This window comes from Engraulis encrasicolus, chromosome 8 (genome assembly GCF_034702125.1).
Source record: "Engraulis encrasicolus isolate BLACKSEA-1 chromosome 8, IST_EnEncr_1.0, whole genome shotgun sequence".
Classification (NCBI taxonomy): Eukaryota; Metazoa; Chordata; class Actinopteri; order Clupeiformes; family Engraulidae; genus Engraulis; species Engraulis encrasicolus.
Genome location: NC_085864.1, coordinates 25,941,452 through 25,961,875, shown reverse-complemented (window position 1 = coordinate 25,961,875; position 20,424 = coordinate 25,941,452). Strand labels below are relative to the sequence as shown.

At 44.4% G+C, this 20,424-nt stretch overlaps 1 protein-coding gene across 1 annotated transcript in view; it reads left to right on the top strand.

The window, feature by feature from the left end:
• Positions 1-17,327, top strand: part of veph1 (ventricular zone expressed PH domain-containing 1) — a 154,799-nt gene extending 137,472 nt beyond the window's left edge. The window contains exons 14-15 of the mRNA XM_063205321.1: positions 13,631-13,767; positions 16,886-17,327. Of these exons, the coding sequence (XP_063061391.1) occupies positions 13,631-13,767; positions 16,886-17,122 (374 nt within the window). The 3' untranslated portion in view covers positions 17,123-17,327. The remainder of the gene's footprint in view (positions 1-13,630; positions 13,768-16,885) is intronic.
• The last annotated feature ends 3,097 nt before the right edge of the window (positions 17,328-20,424 follow it).

Sequence of the window (20,424 nt, the reverse complement as noted above, 5' to 3'; positions counted from 1 at the left end):
CGGAGAGGAGAGCCCCGGGCCATATGTCTTTTTTTGGAGAGCGTAATAACTCCCCAGCTAAACTCAACAGCAACGGCAACAGCAAAGAGACTATGTGGTCTATGTGGACGCAAGAGAGAGAGAGTGGCTTGTGTGTGTGTGTGTGTGTGTGTGTGTGTGTGTGTGTGTGTGTGTGTGTGTGTGTGTGTGTGTGTGTGTGTGTGTGTGTGTGTGTGCGTGTGCGTGCGTGCATGCGTGCGTCCCTGCGTTTGGCGTGCATACGTGCGTGCGTGTGTGTGTTTGATTGAATGTGCCTAACTCTGTCTCTTGGTGTGAGCTTGCATGTAGTACAAGTATATGTACTTAAGTGAGTGGCGTGGGTGTTTTGGCCCAAAATGCTGAAAACTCGCAGTCCCTTCCCGGCCAGCCAACATCAGTCAGAGTGTTATGGGGGGGCTAGCTGACAGAGTCCAGGACCTCGTCCTACTCTCCTGCTCTGCTTCAGGAGTGGATTAGGTTTCTCCTGGCGTTTTGATCCTTTCCTTCAATCCAGCTGCGTGTCCATCACGTCAACGAAGGCCCACTACGGTGTTGGAAATGCAGCAGATAAGACTGACAGTGGGATCAGTCAGTCTCCCATCTCCCCCCCCTGACCTCATTCACGTAGCCAAAGGTGGCAGTCACATCAAAGCAGGGGATAATGGGAAACATGCCTGTGGAATTTTGCTTTTATGATACAAACACGGATCTACTGTAGGGCCCAAAATGATAGCTCACTTGCGCACATCCTCTTTGCCTGGGTCTAACTTGTGGAAAATAAAGATTTCCATTTGATTCCAATTCATTTCAAAGGCTTCTTTTCTACTACTACATTATAGCTTCTACATTGCAAGTAGGACTACACTTTCTCCAAAGCGACTTACAGATATGACAGGGTATTTTGCAGGGTTACAATCCACTGGAGCAGTGTGGGGAATGGGGATACTGTAGGTGCCTTGCTCAAAGCCATAGAGGGAGGAAGGGATTTGAACCTGCAACCTTCTGATCTAAAACCCATCTCTGTAGCTCCATAGTGCACGCTGTACCTGCAGTGGCAGCACGCTGTAATAGTCATTGAAAAGTGAATTGCCATTGTACTACAATACTATGACGAAACACAGGGCCTTTTAGTAATACACTACGACTTGGTCATTGCCATTCTGGTAACAGCAAATGTATAACGCTGTGTCTTAACAGGTTAACCATTAGGCTAAGGCCCCTTCTCTAAGCAATGGAGCTACTTTTTGGTGGAAGGACAACAACAGGTTCTGCTTGGAGGACCATAAGCCTAGCTAATTTCTCCATTACACACAACAAGTAAGAGAAAATTAAGAGAAAAAAACATGAGCACGAGCATTGTGTCATTTTCTGCTCCGTTTAATGGTCCATGATTGCATAGCACCGCTCTTACTTTCAGAGCTGGATATGGATCGTAGACAGGCAGGCAGGCAGGCAGGCAGGCAGGCAGCAGGCATGGACTGGCCATCTGGCATAGCGGACATTTCCTAGTGGACCCCGCACAATTGTGGGCCCCTATTTTCAGAAATGTAAAAAATATATATATTATTATTTTTTACATTTCTGAAAATAGGGGCCCACGAGGGTGGGATTATGGGGATTATGAGGGGCCCCTTTAAAGCCAAAAGTGCCCGGGCCCTACTTCTCCCCCAGCCCAGCCCAGGCAGGCTGTGTGAGGGACTTTAATAGATGCCGGAAATTGTGTTACGCCACAAACATGGAACGGCAACCTCCGTGTGAACGAACAAGAAGCCAATTAAAACGCTACTACAACAGGAGCCGCTTGTTATAGAGACTGTGTGTACGTGTGTGCCTGCGTGTGTCCATAATTTGCGTGTGTGTGCTCAATTCTCTTAAAAAATGATTTCAGAATTTCTTATCCCTATTTGGAAGTGTGCGGCAGGGCTCGCAGCCTGGATGTGGCAGCCATTTTAGTGGCTATAATGGGGCCGTGTGTGTGTAATGTTTTTATTGAGGAATGAGCATGGGGTTTAAGAAGTAGGCCTTGGAAGCTGTTCACAGCATCTGGCAGGTGTGGGCCATGACAGAATATAATGTATTTTTTTCCAGCATGTATATATACGGTATGCACGTTTGTGTAGCATAACCTCTAGTATGTAATGTAATGTAATATAATGTGTGTCACATAGTTTTGTTTTGAGTTTGTAATGCAATGGCTTCTGACCAGGGACGTTCCCGGGGTGATTTCTCTGCGTGTGTAGACAAATGAGAAACAATACTGCAAGCTGAAACCAAACAACAAAAAACATACAAAAAAAGAATAACAGAACCCCAGAATGGAATAAATAAAATAAGCAGTCTTTTCATTCGAGTGCTTTAGTCTTACCGTTGCCAAGAGTCTGAATCCACTTTGACACACAAATTCTTAGCCTTGCTCACGTTAGACGTTACACACCCCCACCGCCAATCCTCTGGAGTCTGCAGCAACACAGTCCGGCAGCCAAAAGCCAAATATCAGCCGAACCCAGTTTCGTCTGATAAAGTTTTTTTCTTTGCAGTTTGTGGTTGCCTAAGGTGTACCTATTAAGATTCCAGACGATGCCCGGTGATATCCCTTGAGCATTTTCAGATATTGAGCCTTTTATGCTTGATGTGCTGCAGCCATAGATTACAACAATGTTTGGCTCCCAATTCATGTTATGCTGACCAAATACCCTATTCCATACTTATTTTGTGTTTGTTTACATGGTAGGATGTGTATAAGAACAGGTGGTGAGGTATGGACATCAGTGGGGGTGGGGTCATGCATGTTTGGGGGCGGGGCATTCACCCAAAAAGCCTGATTTTCCAAGTCGGAGACACAAAGGCCAACATTTCGCCAAACGTGGCTTTATATCTCATAGTGGGTTGTTTGGTTTTGCTGTTTGTCCAGCACTTACCCATCAGGATAAGAGTGGGTGATGTGCCAATTTCAGATATTAACCCTTTCATGTTGATTTCGCTGCAGCCATAGCCCACAAGCTTTTGACAGCTTCATAACTGCACTATGATTAACCATAGAGCATTCTGGGTGGTAGGCCTGCCACATCAAAGTGGAGAAAGTGTCCTCGTAAATAATTTTTAGACAATTACATAACTAGCTGTTTGTCAAGCAGAAATATGTAACATTTAGGCAAATATTGGTGGTGTCAGCTCAGACATACCCAGAAAAGGATTACTAATTCAACACAGAATTTCACCATTTCATACATTGCTATTTACTCTTCCTGTGCTGTTGTAACACAAAATAAAAATTGTAAGTAATAATTACATAATTTTTGGCTGATTATTTGTTTGCCTACAAAGTACATAATTTCAGTGGTGGTCGTATTACAGTTTTTGCCGACTGCTTGCACACAATTTGCAAAATTTGGCTCATAGAGTCAAAACTCTACACACAAGCCAATTACTCTCAACACTTGGAGATAAACCCATCACATATATGGCAACATGAAGCTCTGCTATAAAAGCATAAACATTGCCATGAAAACCTTACAATCTTTTGTCAAAACCTCACTTTCATGTCAAAAGACACACAAAAGCACCAAATGAGAAAACAAATTAGATCAACTTTAAAACAGTTGTCTGCTTTATACAAAACACAGCAGTCATTCTTTTTGGAGCAGTCTATTCAGTCTCACAGAATGTACATTTTCACAAGACCCCAAAATTCAATACTGTACATTACAAAACTGCACCTTACAGTACAGGACATTAAACCGAAGCAAAATATATCTCAAACAGTACATCACTCTAAATACAACAGTGTGTATTGGTTATATTCACAAATTTTCAAACATCTAAATATGATATAAATATGGGGTTACGTCAACATGCTGTAATGACAATCATCAATGACAATCAAGTCAATATAGGCTACTTTGTTTGGTTCTGAGGTATGAGGTATTCACGAAATACAAAACATTTTCACAGACACACTATGCAGCTGACATCTACATGACATCATCAAAATTACGTATATCATGTTCAGTCAGTTTGCTCAAGTGGTCTTGCTTGGTTGTGTTCTGAAAATGACACTATTTCTACAAACTATCATGTTCACATTACCTAACATGTGATGATGAAGACAAAAGGCTACTCTTGGCGGAATGTATCAGGCTAGGTTTTACAGTACGTGAGTCAGTCAATGCCATACTCCATATTCTACACTTTAGTACCATTGTGCTATTCGCCTTGTTTAGCATGCAAGCAATCAAAGTAAAACAAATAAATGCAAAATAAAACAAATGCAATGTAATATAAAGCATGCAACTTTGTAACATGGCAGAAGAGTGTTCAATTTTGAAAGCATGTGTTTTATTGTCTGTGTCTAAATTTTGTCATACATCAGTGTGTTTTGTTTTTTTAACAGATGTGTTTTCACAATGACACTCTGAGATTTTACTTTTGAACAAAGTGTCTTGTGTATGAAATTGTGTGTAGACAGCTGGAGTCTGTGTGTTGCGTAAAGGAGCAAGTGCCTTGCTAAACTGGTATGAAAGTGTAATGCTTACTTTTGTTTAAAGTCAAGCAATAAGTGTTTAAATTATGCACCAACAACTTAGCGATATGCTACTTTGGTTTAAGCATCTGCCTGTAGTGTTTAAGCAGTAGGCAAAAACTGTAACATGGAAAGAGATAAAATTAAAAATGTAAATCCACAAAATGACATTGTAATTGACCTTTTACCAGCCCATGCCATATCAGGGTGTGACACTGCGGCATCCTATTTTGGTATTGGTAAAGGCTCTGTTATCAAGACCCTAAAAGCTGGATATCACTTGACATCAATTGGTAATGTGCTGGCACCATTCCAACAACTTTCCAGTGAGGCCACTAACTTTGTGTTGGCATGCAGGGCCGTCGTTAGGCCCATTTTAGGGGGGCTTGAGCCCCCCCTACATTAGTATTAGCCCCCCCGCAAATGCAGTAAAGCACTGAATACGAACCACCAAGAAGGCATACATAATATTCATCAGTTGAAACATTTTGAAATGTTTTGTTTAGCTTACATACATACTTCATTAAAATGTGAATAATAAAAAAAATCACTCTAACTAGTGTTTAAAAATCGGCATGGTGCTCTTAAAATAATTATTCAAGAAGATGCTTTTGCACACCTCTGTAGGTGGGCAGGTGTGTAGGATATTATCCCAGTGGGGTTGTCATTCAAGTATAAAGAAATCCTGCACACTGTCCATTCCACCAACAAACTTTAATACAACATGAAGGAGGTCGGATGACCGAAACAATGTTTTAAAGTTTGTTGGTGGAATGGACAGTGTGCAGGATTTCTTTGGTCTTAAAATAATGAATTCATAGACAAAACCTTAGCAGGTGAGCTGAAAAAAAAATCTTCCTCTGGGGCTAAGCCCCCCCTGTCTCTCAAACCTAGTGACGGGCCTGTCGGCATGTTATGGCATTACAGACAGTATCAGCATATCACATACAAGGTTGGTGGTATGGGGAAAAAAGAATGGGAAAGGTAATTTATCTTCACCTAACCTGGCTGCTCTTCCACCAACAACAGAGGCAGTTCTTGAGAATGTGAAAAGGGCTGATTTTCAAGCAATATTGTGGAGGACATTGGTTCACACTCCACCTGAACTATCTCCTGAAGCATTTGGATGGAAGAAAGACCCATGCAGCAAAGCACTGATACCAATAAGTGTTCCACAAAATGTCAAAGTGGCACCAGACTACATTTTACAGATGATCAGATGTGGTTGCAAGAGTACAAGCCCCTGCAATTCTAAGAAATGTAGCTGTGCTGTAAACAGTGTGCCTTTTTCTGTGCACCATTTTCTGTGCATGTTTTCGGCTGGGATGCTGCCGAACCAATGTTGTGTGAGCTTTACTGTGTGTGTGTGTGTGTGTGTGTGTGTGTGTGTGTGTGTGTGTGTGTGTGTGTGTGTGTGTGTGTGTGTGTGTGTGTGTGTGTGTGTGTGTGTAGTGTATATAATGTAGGCTATAGGTGTTTTAGGTGTTATGGACTCTGTATGTTGTATAGGTGTAGACAGGTCTTTCTGTGCGAATTTAAATGCATGTACATGTCTTATTTGATGGCTTTATGGACTTTTAAGTGATCATTTGATACCAGTCAGGATACACTGGATTGACTTAATTTTTTGACTCAACAGTATATATGATGTACAGTATAGCTGTTTTGCTATGTTTAGACCCCCCTCTCTCTCTCTCTCTCTCTCTCTCTCTCTCTCTCTCTCTCTCTCTCTCTCTCTCTCTCTCTCTCTCTCTCTCTCTCTCTCTCTCAGCGTGCGGTACTGTATGTTGCAGTGGTAGGTCTTTCTGTGTAAATTTAAATGCATGTTCAGATCTTATTTGATGGCTTTATGGATTTAAGTGATCATTCAATACCAGTCTGGATACACTGGATGTATGTCATTTCTTAACTCATCTTTTGGAACAGCCAACGACTGCTCACCAGTTACCCCCACACTCTGTTTTATTTTATTTAATTTTATTTTTTATTTTTATTTTATTTATTTATTTTTTGGGGGGGGGGGTTCTTTTGTGTTGGCTATTTGTGGTAGGCTACCTACCGGCGATGTTGTCATGTATGTTGTCATGATGTGATGTTATGTAGGACCTCATAATGCACAATCCGTTCCATACTTTGCAGTCTTATTCTAAGCAATGTTGTGACTGTTTTTACTGAGGCATTTGTTGATTTGTCATTCATGACCTGATTTATATAACTAAATGCATAAAAATAGGCCGAAATCGCATTTTTTAAGGTTATTAGCAGTATTTTCTCTGTACCTGGATAACAAAAGGAGATAGCCACAATTAACCACAGTAAATATTCTTGTATGTACGATATTAACGAAATAAAAAAAAGGAATTTTGAAGCTGGCATTTTCAGGTGGTCAGATTCATTGCATCAAAATATATGCAAATTAGTGCATATTTAATTAGATAATAGCCTAATTTGCATATTTAAACATAAAATATAGAAAACTTGCAATACATTTTTTTTTCCAATTCATACCAGTAATCATCTGATAAAGTTTCATATTGATATCTGCAAGTTAAAAAAATACCCTATTCACCTATAGTGTCTCGCCTTATTTGTGGGATTGCTGTTATGAAAGGGTTAATTATTACCCCATATTGGGTTTGTTTCAATAAGGGCAGTGTTAAGGCAGTCCAATGTGAATGTTTTTCAGGTAATATAAGCGATTTGGTACATTTTGTAACATTATTCACAGTAATATTAGGTGTCTTTAGTTTTTTGTCATAATTTGCATTTATGGGACAATAAAGGCTCAAAATCTGGAAATGCTCAAGGGATCTCACCGGGCATCGTCTGAAATCTTGAAGACTTGCCTAAAATCTATCAGATAAAGCGAAAAAAAAAACTTTATCAAAGAAATCTGGGTTCAACCCCACGGCTCCCGGACTACCAGCACCCCCCAACCCCAAGGCCCCAAAACTAGGCAAGAGCCCGCTTCCCTCTCTCTCCTCCTGGTTTTCTCTTCCATAGCCCCATTACGAGAAACATGAAACACAAGGGGCTTAGCCTTCTGCTAAACAAGTTGCATTTTTACAGTCATTCGAAAAGAGATTGCGATATGTAACTCGCTGCCTAATAGAGTGTCATCTTCAAGGGAGCGTGATCCTTGTGTAAATCTCTTGTGTTCAATTCGCCCCATTAGCCCTTCACGGTTAAACACAGACCCTGCGGAGAGGACTGGTGTACAACAGGTCCAGCTAAGACCTGCTGCCACATCGGAGTACTGTATTTTTGTGCAATCATTGATGTGCAATAATAGTGTTTTGTGTGGCAGACAGCGTTACTATGACACTGAGCTAAATACAATATATGGCTCTATTCACGTCAATGCACATCAGTTCCTTTTACAGCAGTCGTTTTGTTCCGACAAAATTTGGCACCTCACCTTGCCCACCCTCCATGAATGTTATGCTAACACCCAGTCAAGTTGAACAGAACGACCTGACAGAGAATTGTTCTTTAAATATTTTTACTTGTCTAATCTCAGTGGAAGATGATGAACCAGGAGGACAGTGAATCATTTTTACAATGCCATTTTTTGTTTTACCTACTTCGAACATTCTGTTGCATCCTTTGTTTTATGAAATAAGAATAATAAGCAGGTCTAAGACAAAGAAATTGATTTGGTGAAACCTTAATGTATTTCCCACCCTCCATGAATATTATGATAACAAGAGCGACATTTCAACAGAACAACCTGACAGAATTCTTCTCTAAATATTTTTACTTTTAATACTATCAGAGGAAGACAATCATCAGTGGGTTCTCACGTGATAGATGGACACCACATCATTTTCGAAATGTCATTTTTGTTTCACAGACATTCTGATGTAAAAGTTGAAATTTGTGAAAAGAGTCGTGTGGTGTTGCAAAGCAGTTGATTTTGTATGTTAGTCGGCAAGCGTTGTCTACTGTACCTTTCTGCAATGTGCTGGTCAGCAGGAGAGCAAACTGTTTTATATTAATGCAGAGCATAATAAGAAGTGATCACACTCAGCGCTTGTGTAATATGGGGTAATATTTTGTTTTTCTATGCTGGGTTTGTCATAGCTCTATCTCCCTCTCATTCTGTCGCTTGCTCTCTCTCTCTCTCTCTCTCTCTCTTTCTCTCTCTCTCTCTCTCTCTCTCTCTCTCTCTTTCTCTCTCTCTCTCTCTCTCTCTCTTGGGTAGCAGGTCACTCTGTACTGGATGAAGCCCATCGGGGGCAGTGCCTCCATCCTGAACCACAGACAGCTTTTGGCGGGCCCGTGACAAAGTCATCTGAAAGGGCCCCCCACTCAATAGGCTACATATAATGTGATGACCACCCAATTCTGGGCCCCCTCTCTCCCTGGGCCCGGGACAACTGACCCCTTTGCCCTCCTGTTAGCATTCCTGCTTCCATCACTCATGAGAGAAAGCATGCTTGCCTCAGCAACAAAAAAAAACATGTTTTAAAAATACACATTAGTTTCTGTATTATATATATGTGGCTCTGACAAGTTCAGGCCTCATTGCACACCCCCTCACCTTACCTCACACCCCCCCCCCCCCCCCCCACCATCGGCACCCCCTGTAATTCCCTTTGGATATGCTTGTTGAGAAACAACCCCCCCCCCCAAAATAAAAAAAAAGGGGGGGGGGGGCGTCTGCTTCCCATTTGAGTTCTGGGGGCTTTTCGCATGTGTTTTTGGACCGGTGACAAGGCAAGAGAAAGCAGAGCCAGCGCCCCCACGTGCTGTTTTCATTCTTGCCGTGCTGGGTCAGAGATCTACTCTGGGACTCTGCAGCAGGCCCCCTCCAGCCCACCTGGTGGGCCCCCCTCTTGCACAGATATGGGTGCAGAAGGCCTGGTTTTGGCATAGGACGCGCTCAACTTCTTGGAAAAACGAAAGTCTTTGGGTGCACCATATTACCACCATGGGTGCACCATATTACACCATATTACCACCATGTCCAAAAAGCAAACGCGTTTCGGCTATCAAGCCTTCATCAGTGCATGGTCACGCACTGATGAAGACTTGATAGCCGAAACGTGTTTGCTTTTTGGACATGGTGGTGATATAAATAAATAGTGAGACGCAGTTTGTGAGTGCAGATTTTTCTTCCTTAAGTCCTAAGGGCCATACACACACGTCGCTGCTAGTTACTCGCTCAGCGGATGAAGTCAATAGAATGTCTACGTGTTCCAGTGAGTCTCGCTGGCGAGTAGGCGAGGAGAGTACAAGCGATGCGATGTGGGCGGGTTCCGAGATAAACTTATTTTATCTTCGAGCGACGTGAGTTAAGCGAGTAACCAATTGGAATGCAGAATACAGATTATTGACAGGTGACGTTGCCCCTGTGGTGTTCTGACCACCCAACTTCTGCACGCCATCACACTTTGGTTAAAAGTGTCCAATACAGTGTACACCATCAAAGGCTCATATGCATGGTTGTGCACAGCACACGATCAACGTTAAACAGCGTAGGTCTACATTTTGTTATTGGCGCGGACAGCGGGAACCATGACAACCAGTAAACAAAATCACCCAGAGCGAGTGGCAAGTAGGCGAGTGAGCAAGTAGCGAGTAAATAGCAGCGACGTGTGTGTACGGCCCTTTAGGCCTGGCTCACAGACACAGACACAGACACACACACACACACACACACACACAAGGACCGTATTAAGACAATGTGGTGTCCCCGGACACTACCTCGCGGGTGCCCCCTTTATGCACAATTATTTATGAAGTACGTGTCATGTGGTGCCCCCCAAGTGAGTGTAAATGGTTGGTGCCCCTGGCCCTTATGGATTGTCCGACTCTGTGCACGCACATACACACACACACACACACACACACACACACACACACACACACACACACACACACACACACACACACACACACACACACACACACACACACACACACACACACACACACACACACACACACGGACAGACACAGACACACACTCAAGTGCAAACACACATGTACGAAGACATAGATACACACACATGCACACTGACAGGCAACCCCCACCCTTCCCCTTACACACAGCAATACAACCCTGGCATGCTGCTAGTTCACATGGGCCATCAGTAATAAGTAAGCCATCTTAGGCACATTGATCATGTTCAAAGGCACATGCTGTACAATGAAGGGAAAGTGCACCAAAATAATGTGTGGCAAGCACACACACACACGCACGCACGCACGCACGCACGCACGCACGCACACACACACACACACACACACACACACACACACACACACACACACACACACACACACACACACACACACACACACACACACACACGCACATAAGGAAGAAGCGCCAGATGTTTACATCTGAAGGAGTCGGAGGTCTGTCTTCAGCAGCTGCTCTCCGGGTACATGTAGGCTATTTCTACTGTACACAGTCACATGTGTCCGTATGTGAGACTTGACATGGGGGAGACATGAACGGCACTAAAAGCAGGCCTGGGTGTCCTCCGTAACCCTCCGTTCGTCTATATAGGTCAAAAGTGGCAGCTGTGTGTACACACCAGGCAATAAAAAGCAATGATCACTGTGCACAACTCAAACGGTATGGAAAAAAGTCAACGTTTAGACCAATGCACACACAGACAATAGTGAGACGTCAGTGAAGATTGTCAAAAGCAGGGGTGTCGTTCAAGGGGGGTGTCACTAGGCCCCCATGTATACAGGGGGGGTCCATTGGCCCTGATTTTACATAGGGCCCAAAATGTACTGCTACGGCCTGGTCAAGAGTGAGAGTCGTGTGTACATGCCAGCCAGGCAATAAAACAGCAATAATCACGACTGTGCACAGTATGGAAAAGGGTAAAATTCACTTTTTTCTGATGCACTCAGACAATAGTGAGATGTCATTGAATATTGTAATTCATCCAGGTCCTGAAGATAAGATTGGTGGTGGTAAATAAAAAAGAGGTCCTGGGGGGTGAAGTGGGGCAGCGCGCTAAGCCCCCCACATTTGGGCTTGGATGCCCACCCACGGGGACCCTGGTTCGAGTCCGGTCGGGGTCATTTCCTGATCCTCCCCTGTCTCTCTGTCCCATCCGCTTCCTGTCACCATCTTCGACTGTCCTGTCAAATAAACGCATAAAAAATAACAAAAAATATGTATTAAAAAAGAGGTCCTGAAGACATGGAATGTGGTAAAAAAAAAGAGGTCACGAAGACCTGAATGGTGGTAGAAGGAGGTGTTGTCCTCCATAACCCCAGTTAGTCTATATAGGTCAAAACTAAGTGGCAGCTGGGTGTACATGGCGAGCAGTAAAAAGCAATAATCACATTTGCACAACTCAAACATTATTAGTAAATAAGTATAAGTACAAACTGTATATTAGTGACATTGGAATGTATTATGGAAGTGTGTGTGTGTGTGTGTGTGTGTGTGTGTGTGTGTGTGTGTGTGTGTGTGTGTGTGTGTGTGTGTGTGTGTGTGTGTGTGTGTGTGTGTGTGTGTGTGTGTGTGTGTGTGTGTGTGTGTGTGTCTGTCTGTGTGATACTACTGCTGCAAAACAATTGCCCAACTAGGACAAATAAAAGCCAATTGAACTTGAACTTGAACATTGTCTGTAGTGACAGGTTGGAAGCTGAGAGCACTTTGGGGTTTTTGTTTGTTTTAATTTTTCTGCATCAGGCCATCAATAAGACGTTTTTTTTAAACTTATTTTGTAACTAACTGAGTGTTCGACCTTTGGTATTTTCCTTCTGGTGGCTCTACTCGTCTCTAAATCTGTTGGAAATCCACATCATCTCTCTGTTCTCCTGTCCGAGGGCATCATCAGCTCCCTGTTCTCCATGCTCTTTTGTTTGTCCAGAGCTTGGCTCCCTAATAGGTGTGACCTTTCTCCCTGTCCAGCTATCGGCTATCGTGACTGGTCCAGTGCCACTCAGAGGCTGGCAGCAGCCATGGCACAGTCCCCCGCCGAGTGTTCTGTTCCGGAATCCTCATGGGAGAGCCATTCCGGAGCACAGCAGAGCTTTGCTCATACCCCCCCCCCCAACCCCACCCCCCACCACCCATCCCCCAACTACCCACTCTTTTCAGTAATCTCCAGCATGCTCGGTCACGCCATCTATCTCAGTGAGATCAAAAAGTCCCGACCGATACAATTCTGGTGTACATTTCTCAAAAGCGTAGTTGTTAGCAGCTAGCAACTTGGGTAGTTACCAATGGGGAATTGCATTGGAAATAGCAAAGTGTCTAACGTAGTTAGCAAGGATGGTTTTGAGAAATGCACCCCTGCTTTACTCATCACAGCGTCACAGGCGTCGGGACAGGACAGGAACAATGAGCCGCTTTGTGGTAACCTGGATGTCCTGGGACCTTGGCTTCCTGTCTTTACTTGGCACTGTCCGGCGCCCAGAGGAGTCTGGAAACACAAAGCTGTGCCGAGATGTGTGGGACGGAGTGGAGGTGGAGGGTGGAAGGTGGTCAGAGACCCAGTTGTCTTCTTCACTTAATCGGAACACAGAACTGTAACATGATGTGTTGTGATGTGAACTCTGCACACTGCACAGAACCGCCCCCCTCCCCCCCTACCCCTACCTCCTCCGTACATTCACTCCTGTTGCTGTGTGTGTCTGTGAACCCACTCACTCATTCTTCGAGGGGGCTGAATTTCCGAGGGACTGGGGTCTTGTTGCGCAGTAAAAAATCTCTAGTGTTAATTCAACATGTAGAAAGTACTCTGGGACTAAATACAATCAAGAAGATGTTAAATCGTATTCTCTAAGTGTTAAATTGACGCTGCATTTTTTTACTGTGTGTGAGGTTCAGATGAGAGCAGACTGCTGGCTGGCTGCAAGGAGAGCAGTTGTTATTCTTGGGGGCCAGGGGGGCAGTGGATCACTGCAGGGTTCTCTGACTCAGTTCTGTTTTCCTCCTTGCTGAATCAGTTGGGTGGGTGGATGCGTTAAATAAGTTGGGTGGGTGGCCGAGCAAAAAAAAAGTATGCAAGTGCCAGAGTTTTTGTACGTGTGAGGTACTTCAGAGCTTTGAATAAATCCATATAAGATCAAAACACTGATGTGTCGATAATGTCTTTATCTCCCCCGCAGTTGTGAACCAAGATGGCCAACCGCTGATTGAAGGCAAGCTGAAAGAGAAGCAGGTGCGCTGGAAGTTTATCAAACGCTGGAAAACACGTTACTTTACCCTGGCTGGCAACCAGCTCCTCTTCCGCAAGGGAAAATCGGTAGGTATCCCCCTCTGAAAGACTTCTCTGAACAGCACACAGTAATTTTTGCAGTATTTAGTAGACACATAAGTAGTCCAAGCGAACACTTATAGTGTTGGTCTTACTCTCTAAGTGTTGAATTAACACTGCAACATGTACTGTGCATCTGGATTTACCCTCATCTTTTATTCAACAATACAATGCCATCTCTACCCTGCCTCCCCCATGCCCAAACTGCCATTTTCTCCATGTGTTTGTTTTTATATTATGTGAAAAGGATATAATTAGATCATGATGCAATTGTGAGAGAAACAATGGAAACCTCATCTTTTGATGAGGCCCAAACCTTCCCCATGGGCCAGTTCACTCTGGCTGCGTGTAATAATGTTGGACCTAGCGCAGGGACTTGGGGGACACCCAAGGTCAACACAGTCCCTCAAACATGATGAGTCATTCTTCTGCATAAGTTGGCCTTGAAATCCATACCAAAAAGTAACTGAAAAAAAAGACCAAACAAAAACTGAAGTACGTACACCCATTTTTATCAAATGCATACCCACTTTATGGCTTGTGTTTGAAGATACAAACTCATTCAGGGATGAGCATGAGTTCATTTGAATTCGAATGAGAGAAATTATATTTTTTTGCAAAACAGTCTTTGATAAAAGTCACTGAGGGCTAACAAAATGGCTGGTAAGATCACATAGTCACCAGTGAGGTCTGAAACTGCCAAATAAATGGTGAGTCAGCTTTTTGTGATAGGAAATGTAGCACCACCCACAATGAAACTAGATATATTGTTGTATTTAGTTTTTCTAATGCTTGATAGCTTTCGTTCTGTCAGTCCTATTTGGAAAATGTGTGACATGATTGTGACTGTGATTGCCCTTAGCAACGCCTATGTTGTGAAACTCTGTCAGGTTTTTTGGAAACAGTCAGATGTATTTTACCACTCTGTAGGGGCTTTTTGACACTATATAATACCCTTTTTTGCCTCTGTGCCATCAGTTCTAAATGAAACATGAAACGCGTAATGCTGACAGACCATATAATCATTATTCAAAAACAGGATTTGAAGTTCTTAGACATTTTGCTCCATTCACAGAGGATTTAAAATATAGCATTACTGTGCCTCCTGGAAGCCGTGAGAAAACATTCAGACTTGACTGGCCCTTTGTTCTAACTACTACGGCATCCCTCCCCTCTCTGTTTCTTTGCCAGGCTGATCTGTGCGCAATTTGCCACTCTCTTGTTAGCCATAATTTGTTTCCATTGTGCTGGTGGTGTGGCCTTGATGGTGCTGGGCCTTTCATCTGCCGATCGTCCGTCTTCCCCACACACCACACCACACTTTCCTCTACTTTGTGCAGGAATACCGCACTCACTCACTCACTCACTCACTCACTCACTCCACAGTGCGCCTGTAAAGGCCTTTGTCTCGTTTCCCCATTCACCATAATTAGGACCAGACTAGATGTCCCTCGTTCCTACCAGAGAGTACCTTCAGGGTTCCTTTGGCAATTTAAGCAAAAGCGCACGCATGTTGTGTTCTCCTTTCCAAAAAATGAAAATGAAAAGAACGAGAGGAAGAGAGTCGCCATGACAAGACCACCCTTCCATTCCAAGCCAATTCCACCCACGCCTCTAGCCTATGTCTCATCTCACATAGTGATGCTGTTCAAGGGCTGGAGCGGCCTGCTTCCTAAACCTGCATGCCGCTGTTCTGTCAAGATGGGCTGCTTTGTCCAAATGAGCTACTACCAGTAGCCTGTTCACATAAACCAGGCTGTTTCATCCGGCCCCCAATGTAATTTTAATGTTATACAGCTTCAGATGAAATATAACATATTTTGTAAAAGAATCTTAGAAATTATGTATGCAATACAATTAAGTTATATTCAGGGGAACAAGAGAAGGCGAGGCTCTGTTGTAAAGGCTGCCTTCAATCTAGGTCTGAAGTGCTGGGAGAAATCCTGATTTTTGTTCATAGTGCGGCCCTTGGAGGACTTTACGACCCTTGGAGGAATTTGAAGCGGCCCCTCGAATGAAAAAGATTCCCTCTACCTCTAACATAGACCTACCCCATAGAACTAATACAATGGACCTACCCCAACTACCCAACCCTATCTCCTGATCCAGGGGTGGTTTGTAGTGCAGATCGACAGGTACGTCACATCGACAGCACACTGGCTGGCAGGCGCTCCACCATGGTGGCTTGGACTAATTAAGAGCAGACCCTCCACCGCTCCTGCTGCCAGAGGAGATGAGGATGTGGGCATGCCAGCAGAAACGTGACTTTGCCCTCCCAGGAATCAGATGGCATGATGGGGGGGGTGGTGTGTGTGTTTGCATGTGTGTGTGTGTGTGTGCGTGTGTGTGTGTGTGCGTGTGTGCGTGTATGTGCGTGCGTGTATGTGTGTGTGCGTGCGTGCATGCGTGTGTGTGTGTGGTGATGGGGGTGGGGGTTATGGTTGCGGTTACCTTCTCCTCCTTCCCTTGTTTCCCCTTCCCGTTCCTTTGAGCATGTCATAGCTCTGTCAGACAGACAGATATATGGCTCCATGGGGCACCTCGTTAAGCATAGAGAGGCTTACAGGCTTTGGCTTTTTCATTTTCATTTCCTTTCTCGTCTCAGGCAAGGAGAAGGCGCCATGAAGGGAATGTTAACCGTGCACCCATTTTGATTTATTGAAATCTACTAATCTAAAATAATGGCTTAAGTATGAATTGCTTTTGAATCTTTTTGGAAAGCTGACCACGCATATGCCTCTTGGAGGCATCTAAGGCCTGGAATATGCCTGCACAAATGTGTTGTGCCTCTTTTATGAGAATTTTTGGGTGTGGTAGCTCATCCGCACACAAGGTACGCACAGGCGTGTGCACAGTGCAATAATTGACACAGCCACTAGAGCCACACAGCTCAATCGAAGAGCAAAAAGTGGCGGCCCAGTCGCACTGTGTCGAGCTGTAGGCCTACCAGAAAACTGGCAGTGGAAAAGAGGCAAAAGTGTGCAGTAAACTTCTTTCCTTTGAAATAATTAGAACTGCTTTGGATGAAAACATCAACTGAATGAAACGTTCCGTTATGTCATATCTCCCCCTTTTTTCCCCTCCCCCCCTCCTCCCTCCTCACTAGAAGGACGAGCTGGACGACAGCCCCATCGAGCTGAGCAAGGTGCAGAGCGTGAAGGTGGTGGCCAAGAAGCGTCGCGACCGCGGGCTGCCTCGCGCCTTCGAGATCTTCACGGACAGCAAGAGCTACGTGCTGAAGGCCCAGGACGAGAAGCACGCCGAGGAGTGGCTACAGTGCATCAACGTGGCGGTGGCCCAGGCCAAAGAACGGGAGAACCGAGAGGCCACCACCTACCTATGAGGCCGCCATGAGTCAGGTCACTGTGTCCATTCCGGGTTCAGAACGTGCCACAAAATTGGATACAGCTCTGAATCAGCTGATTGTAATAAGCACAAGATGGAGTAGACCAATTACTCAGTCACCTGTGTTGAAAGGATATTGTGGCTAGGGAATCTTCTTCTGAATCTGGAGGCCAAATGTGACCCAGTACAAGATGGGTAGGCTTGTTACTCAGTCAACTGTGTTGAAAGGAAATTGTGAATCGGTAGGCCAAATAGGCCAAATAGACAAGATGGGTAGGCTTGTTACTCAGTCACCTGTGTTGAAAGGAAATAGTCGCAAGGGAATCTTCTTCTGAATTGTGACAGAGGTGTCAATCCTGGGTTCAGAAAAACCTGCCACAGATTTGATCCAACCTGCTCTGAGACAGCTGCTTATAATAGGTATTCCAGACAGGTATTCCAGTTACTCAGTGAAGTCAACTGTGTTTGGGAGGAAACTGTTGCAGTGTTTTCACTTGTGATCTGGGTTTTTCCACACCAGTGGTGCGTTTCTCGAAAGCGTAGTTGTTAGCACTTAGCAACGTGGGTAGTTGCCAATGGGAAATTGCATTGCAAACATCAAAGTAGCTAATGTAGTTGGCAACTGTGGTTTCGAGAAATGCACCCCTGACATCCGCATGCCAAGCTGGCCAAGAAACGTGCGCGAGGCCACCAGCTACCCCATGAGCCTCACCACACAACACATCCACCTGCCAACTGAGCTGGGCACGCTACATTGAAGAGTGTTTTATATATCCCCTTGTTGGAAATGACTGCTGCGAAAAGCTTACGTACTGTATGGACTAATACTACTACGCTGACTTCAGTGATGGCAGAATAAGCTGTTGTTACCGCACATGAACACACACTACACACAGAAACACACACACACAAACACACACACACACACACACACACACACACACACACACACACACACACACACACACACACACACACACACACACACACACACACACACACACACACACACACACACACACACACACACACACACACAGAAACACATACACACACTAAAAAAACCACCCCACAGCAACCACCTTGAGTTGAAAATATGGTGCTATGTTTATCCGAGAATTACACAGCGTTGTCCACAGACACATCTACACTGGTCCAACACTGGTCCACCCTCCCACATATGGTTCTTGGAACCTGAACTGCCTCCCACCATGACTGAGCACAGGAACCGTCTTAATCCCGGTGATATGTTACAGATGACATGGACATCAGCCGTGTCCTACGGTAAAGACAATTACGGTATGAGATTTCAGCTAAAAAAAAACAACAAAAAAAGAGGGTGAATGAAAAAAAGTGCCTTTTTTCTCTCTCTGGCCGTCAGATGTGAACACAACACTACACAGAGCACCGCTGTGAGGGACGGAGGCTTGGATTTAGGAGCGCTGACGTCCATAATGTTAGGTGTGTATGTTATATACAGTATGCTGTTACACTTGACCCCATGTTGTTGCTGGACGGTGTCCTTTGTCTTCCTCCTCAGACATCTTGAGCAATTGGTTCCACTTATACGCGCTTTTTTATGGCCTTGCGTACGTAGGTTTTCTGAGAGGCTCTCTTGTGATTTAGGTCTTGAGTTGTTAGTGTCGACTTCCCATTGTCCCCAATGTTTGTCAGCCAAGGAAAAAGACCCGTGTCGGAGTTGCTGTGTGACGGGGTGATTGAGTCAAACAGATGGTGTAAAGAACGTAGATGACAATTACAATGTCTGTGTTCATATATGCTCATTGTTTTCTCTGTGTTATTACCATGCAACTGAAATCTTTAATAACTAAAAATTGTGCCAAGAAAGTGAAGGATCATTTTCAAGGTTGACATCTTTTCCCCAATGCCAGTTTTTTTTTTATTCTTTCCTAATTTGCTTATTCTGCCTTGTAAAAGGAACTAATGAATCATGTTGTCAAGTCTCTAGGCTTTGTAAGAAAAAAAGGTTGCAGCATACGCTTTATGAACTTGTTTAGATGAGTATATTTCAGGCACTATTCCAAAATGTATGTAGCTCTTAAGTACTAACCCCTCCCGGGTCTCAGATTGAATGACCACTTGAGTCTTTGTGTGTAAAACTCATTTTCCTCAACGCAGCTGAATGTGTCAGTGACCAAAGAGGCACCTGGGTAGGACTCAGATAGATATGGCTGCAGCCTAGGGCCCCCCACCTTCCAAAGGCCCCCCGATAAGCCAAAAGTGAAAAATTGCAGAATTGTGACGAGATGCAATATTGAAAATTCATCTGTCATGTTGAGTACAGTTGGTAGACTTGTTATACTTAATTCCTAGTTCGGAATTGTGACACTGTCTATATAAATTTGTGACGGAATTTGCCCTCCTGGGGGGTGCACAGCAACCTTTTGCCTAGGGGCCCCAGCCCTGCCCCTCCAAGCCCTGCTCGCAGATCCAGATGGTCGCTCTGGTTCTTCTGGTTACAGTAAAAACCTTACAATGTTTCCCGCCTTTGTAAGCGGCTCAAGTTCCCGATGTGTGTTTGCTTTCGTTGACGCCATGATCCAGAAGGAGCTTTTCTATGTACTGTAGACTTGACGCCCTCTCCTCTCACACACCCACCTGAGTCTGACCCACTTCTGCTGCTGTTGCTTTGGTCTTCACCGGTGTTGCCAGATGTGTCTGATCAAATCCCGCCCAAAAGGTTCTCAAAAACCGCCAAAGTGCACTAAATTCCTCCCAATTTCAACAAATTGCATTGATGTCTGCATTTTAAAAACAAAACGCCAAATGGCAAGTTTGTCCCGTTTTTACCCGCAGACGGCCATCCGAAGTAGGCCAATTGGGCTGGTAACCGCCCAATCTGGCAACACTGGTCTTCATGGAGAAGCAGAAATGTAACCACTCCAGGAAGGACCCTGTAGAGTAGACTTCCCACCCTCTCACACACACCCCACTTCTGCTGTTACCACTTTGTTGTTCATGGAGAAGCACATACAGTAAGAGTAGTAAGTAATTGAACCACTTCAGGAAGGACCCCGTAACCTCTGCTGTAGACTTCCCACCCACTCACACACACCCAGGGCTGGACAGGGATAAAAAAAATCAGGCCGGGCATTTTCAGCCAAGACCAGTCCGCCAGGCATCGAGAGAGACAATGACCCCTGTGACAGATTTTTCAGTCATCTACATATTACGCGCTATTTTGCCACAAGAGCCAAAATTAATATTTGAATCTGACTCGGAGAGGTTTGCTATAGTGGCATGAGGTCTGATAATATTACATGAAGGGAAAGACGCCAT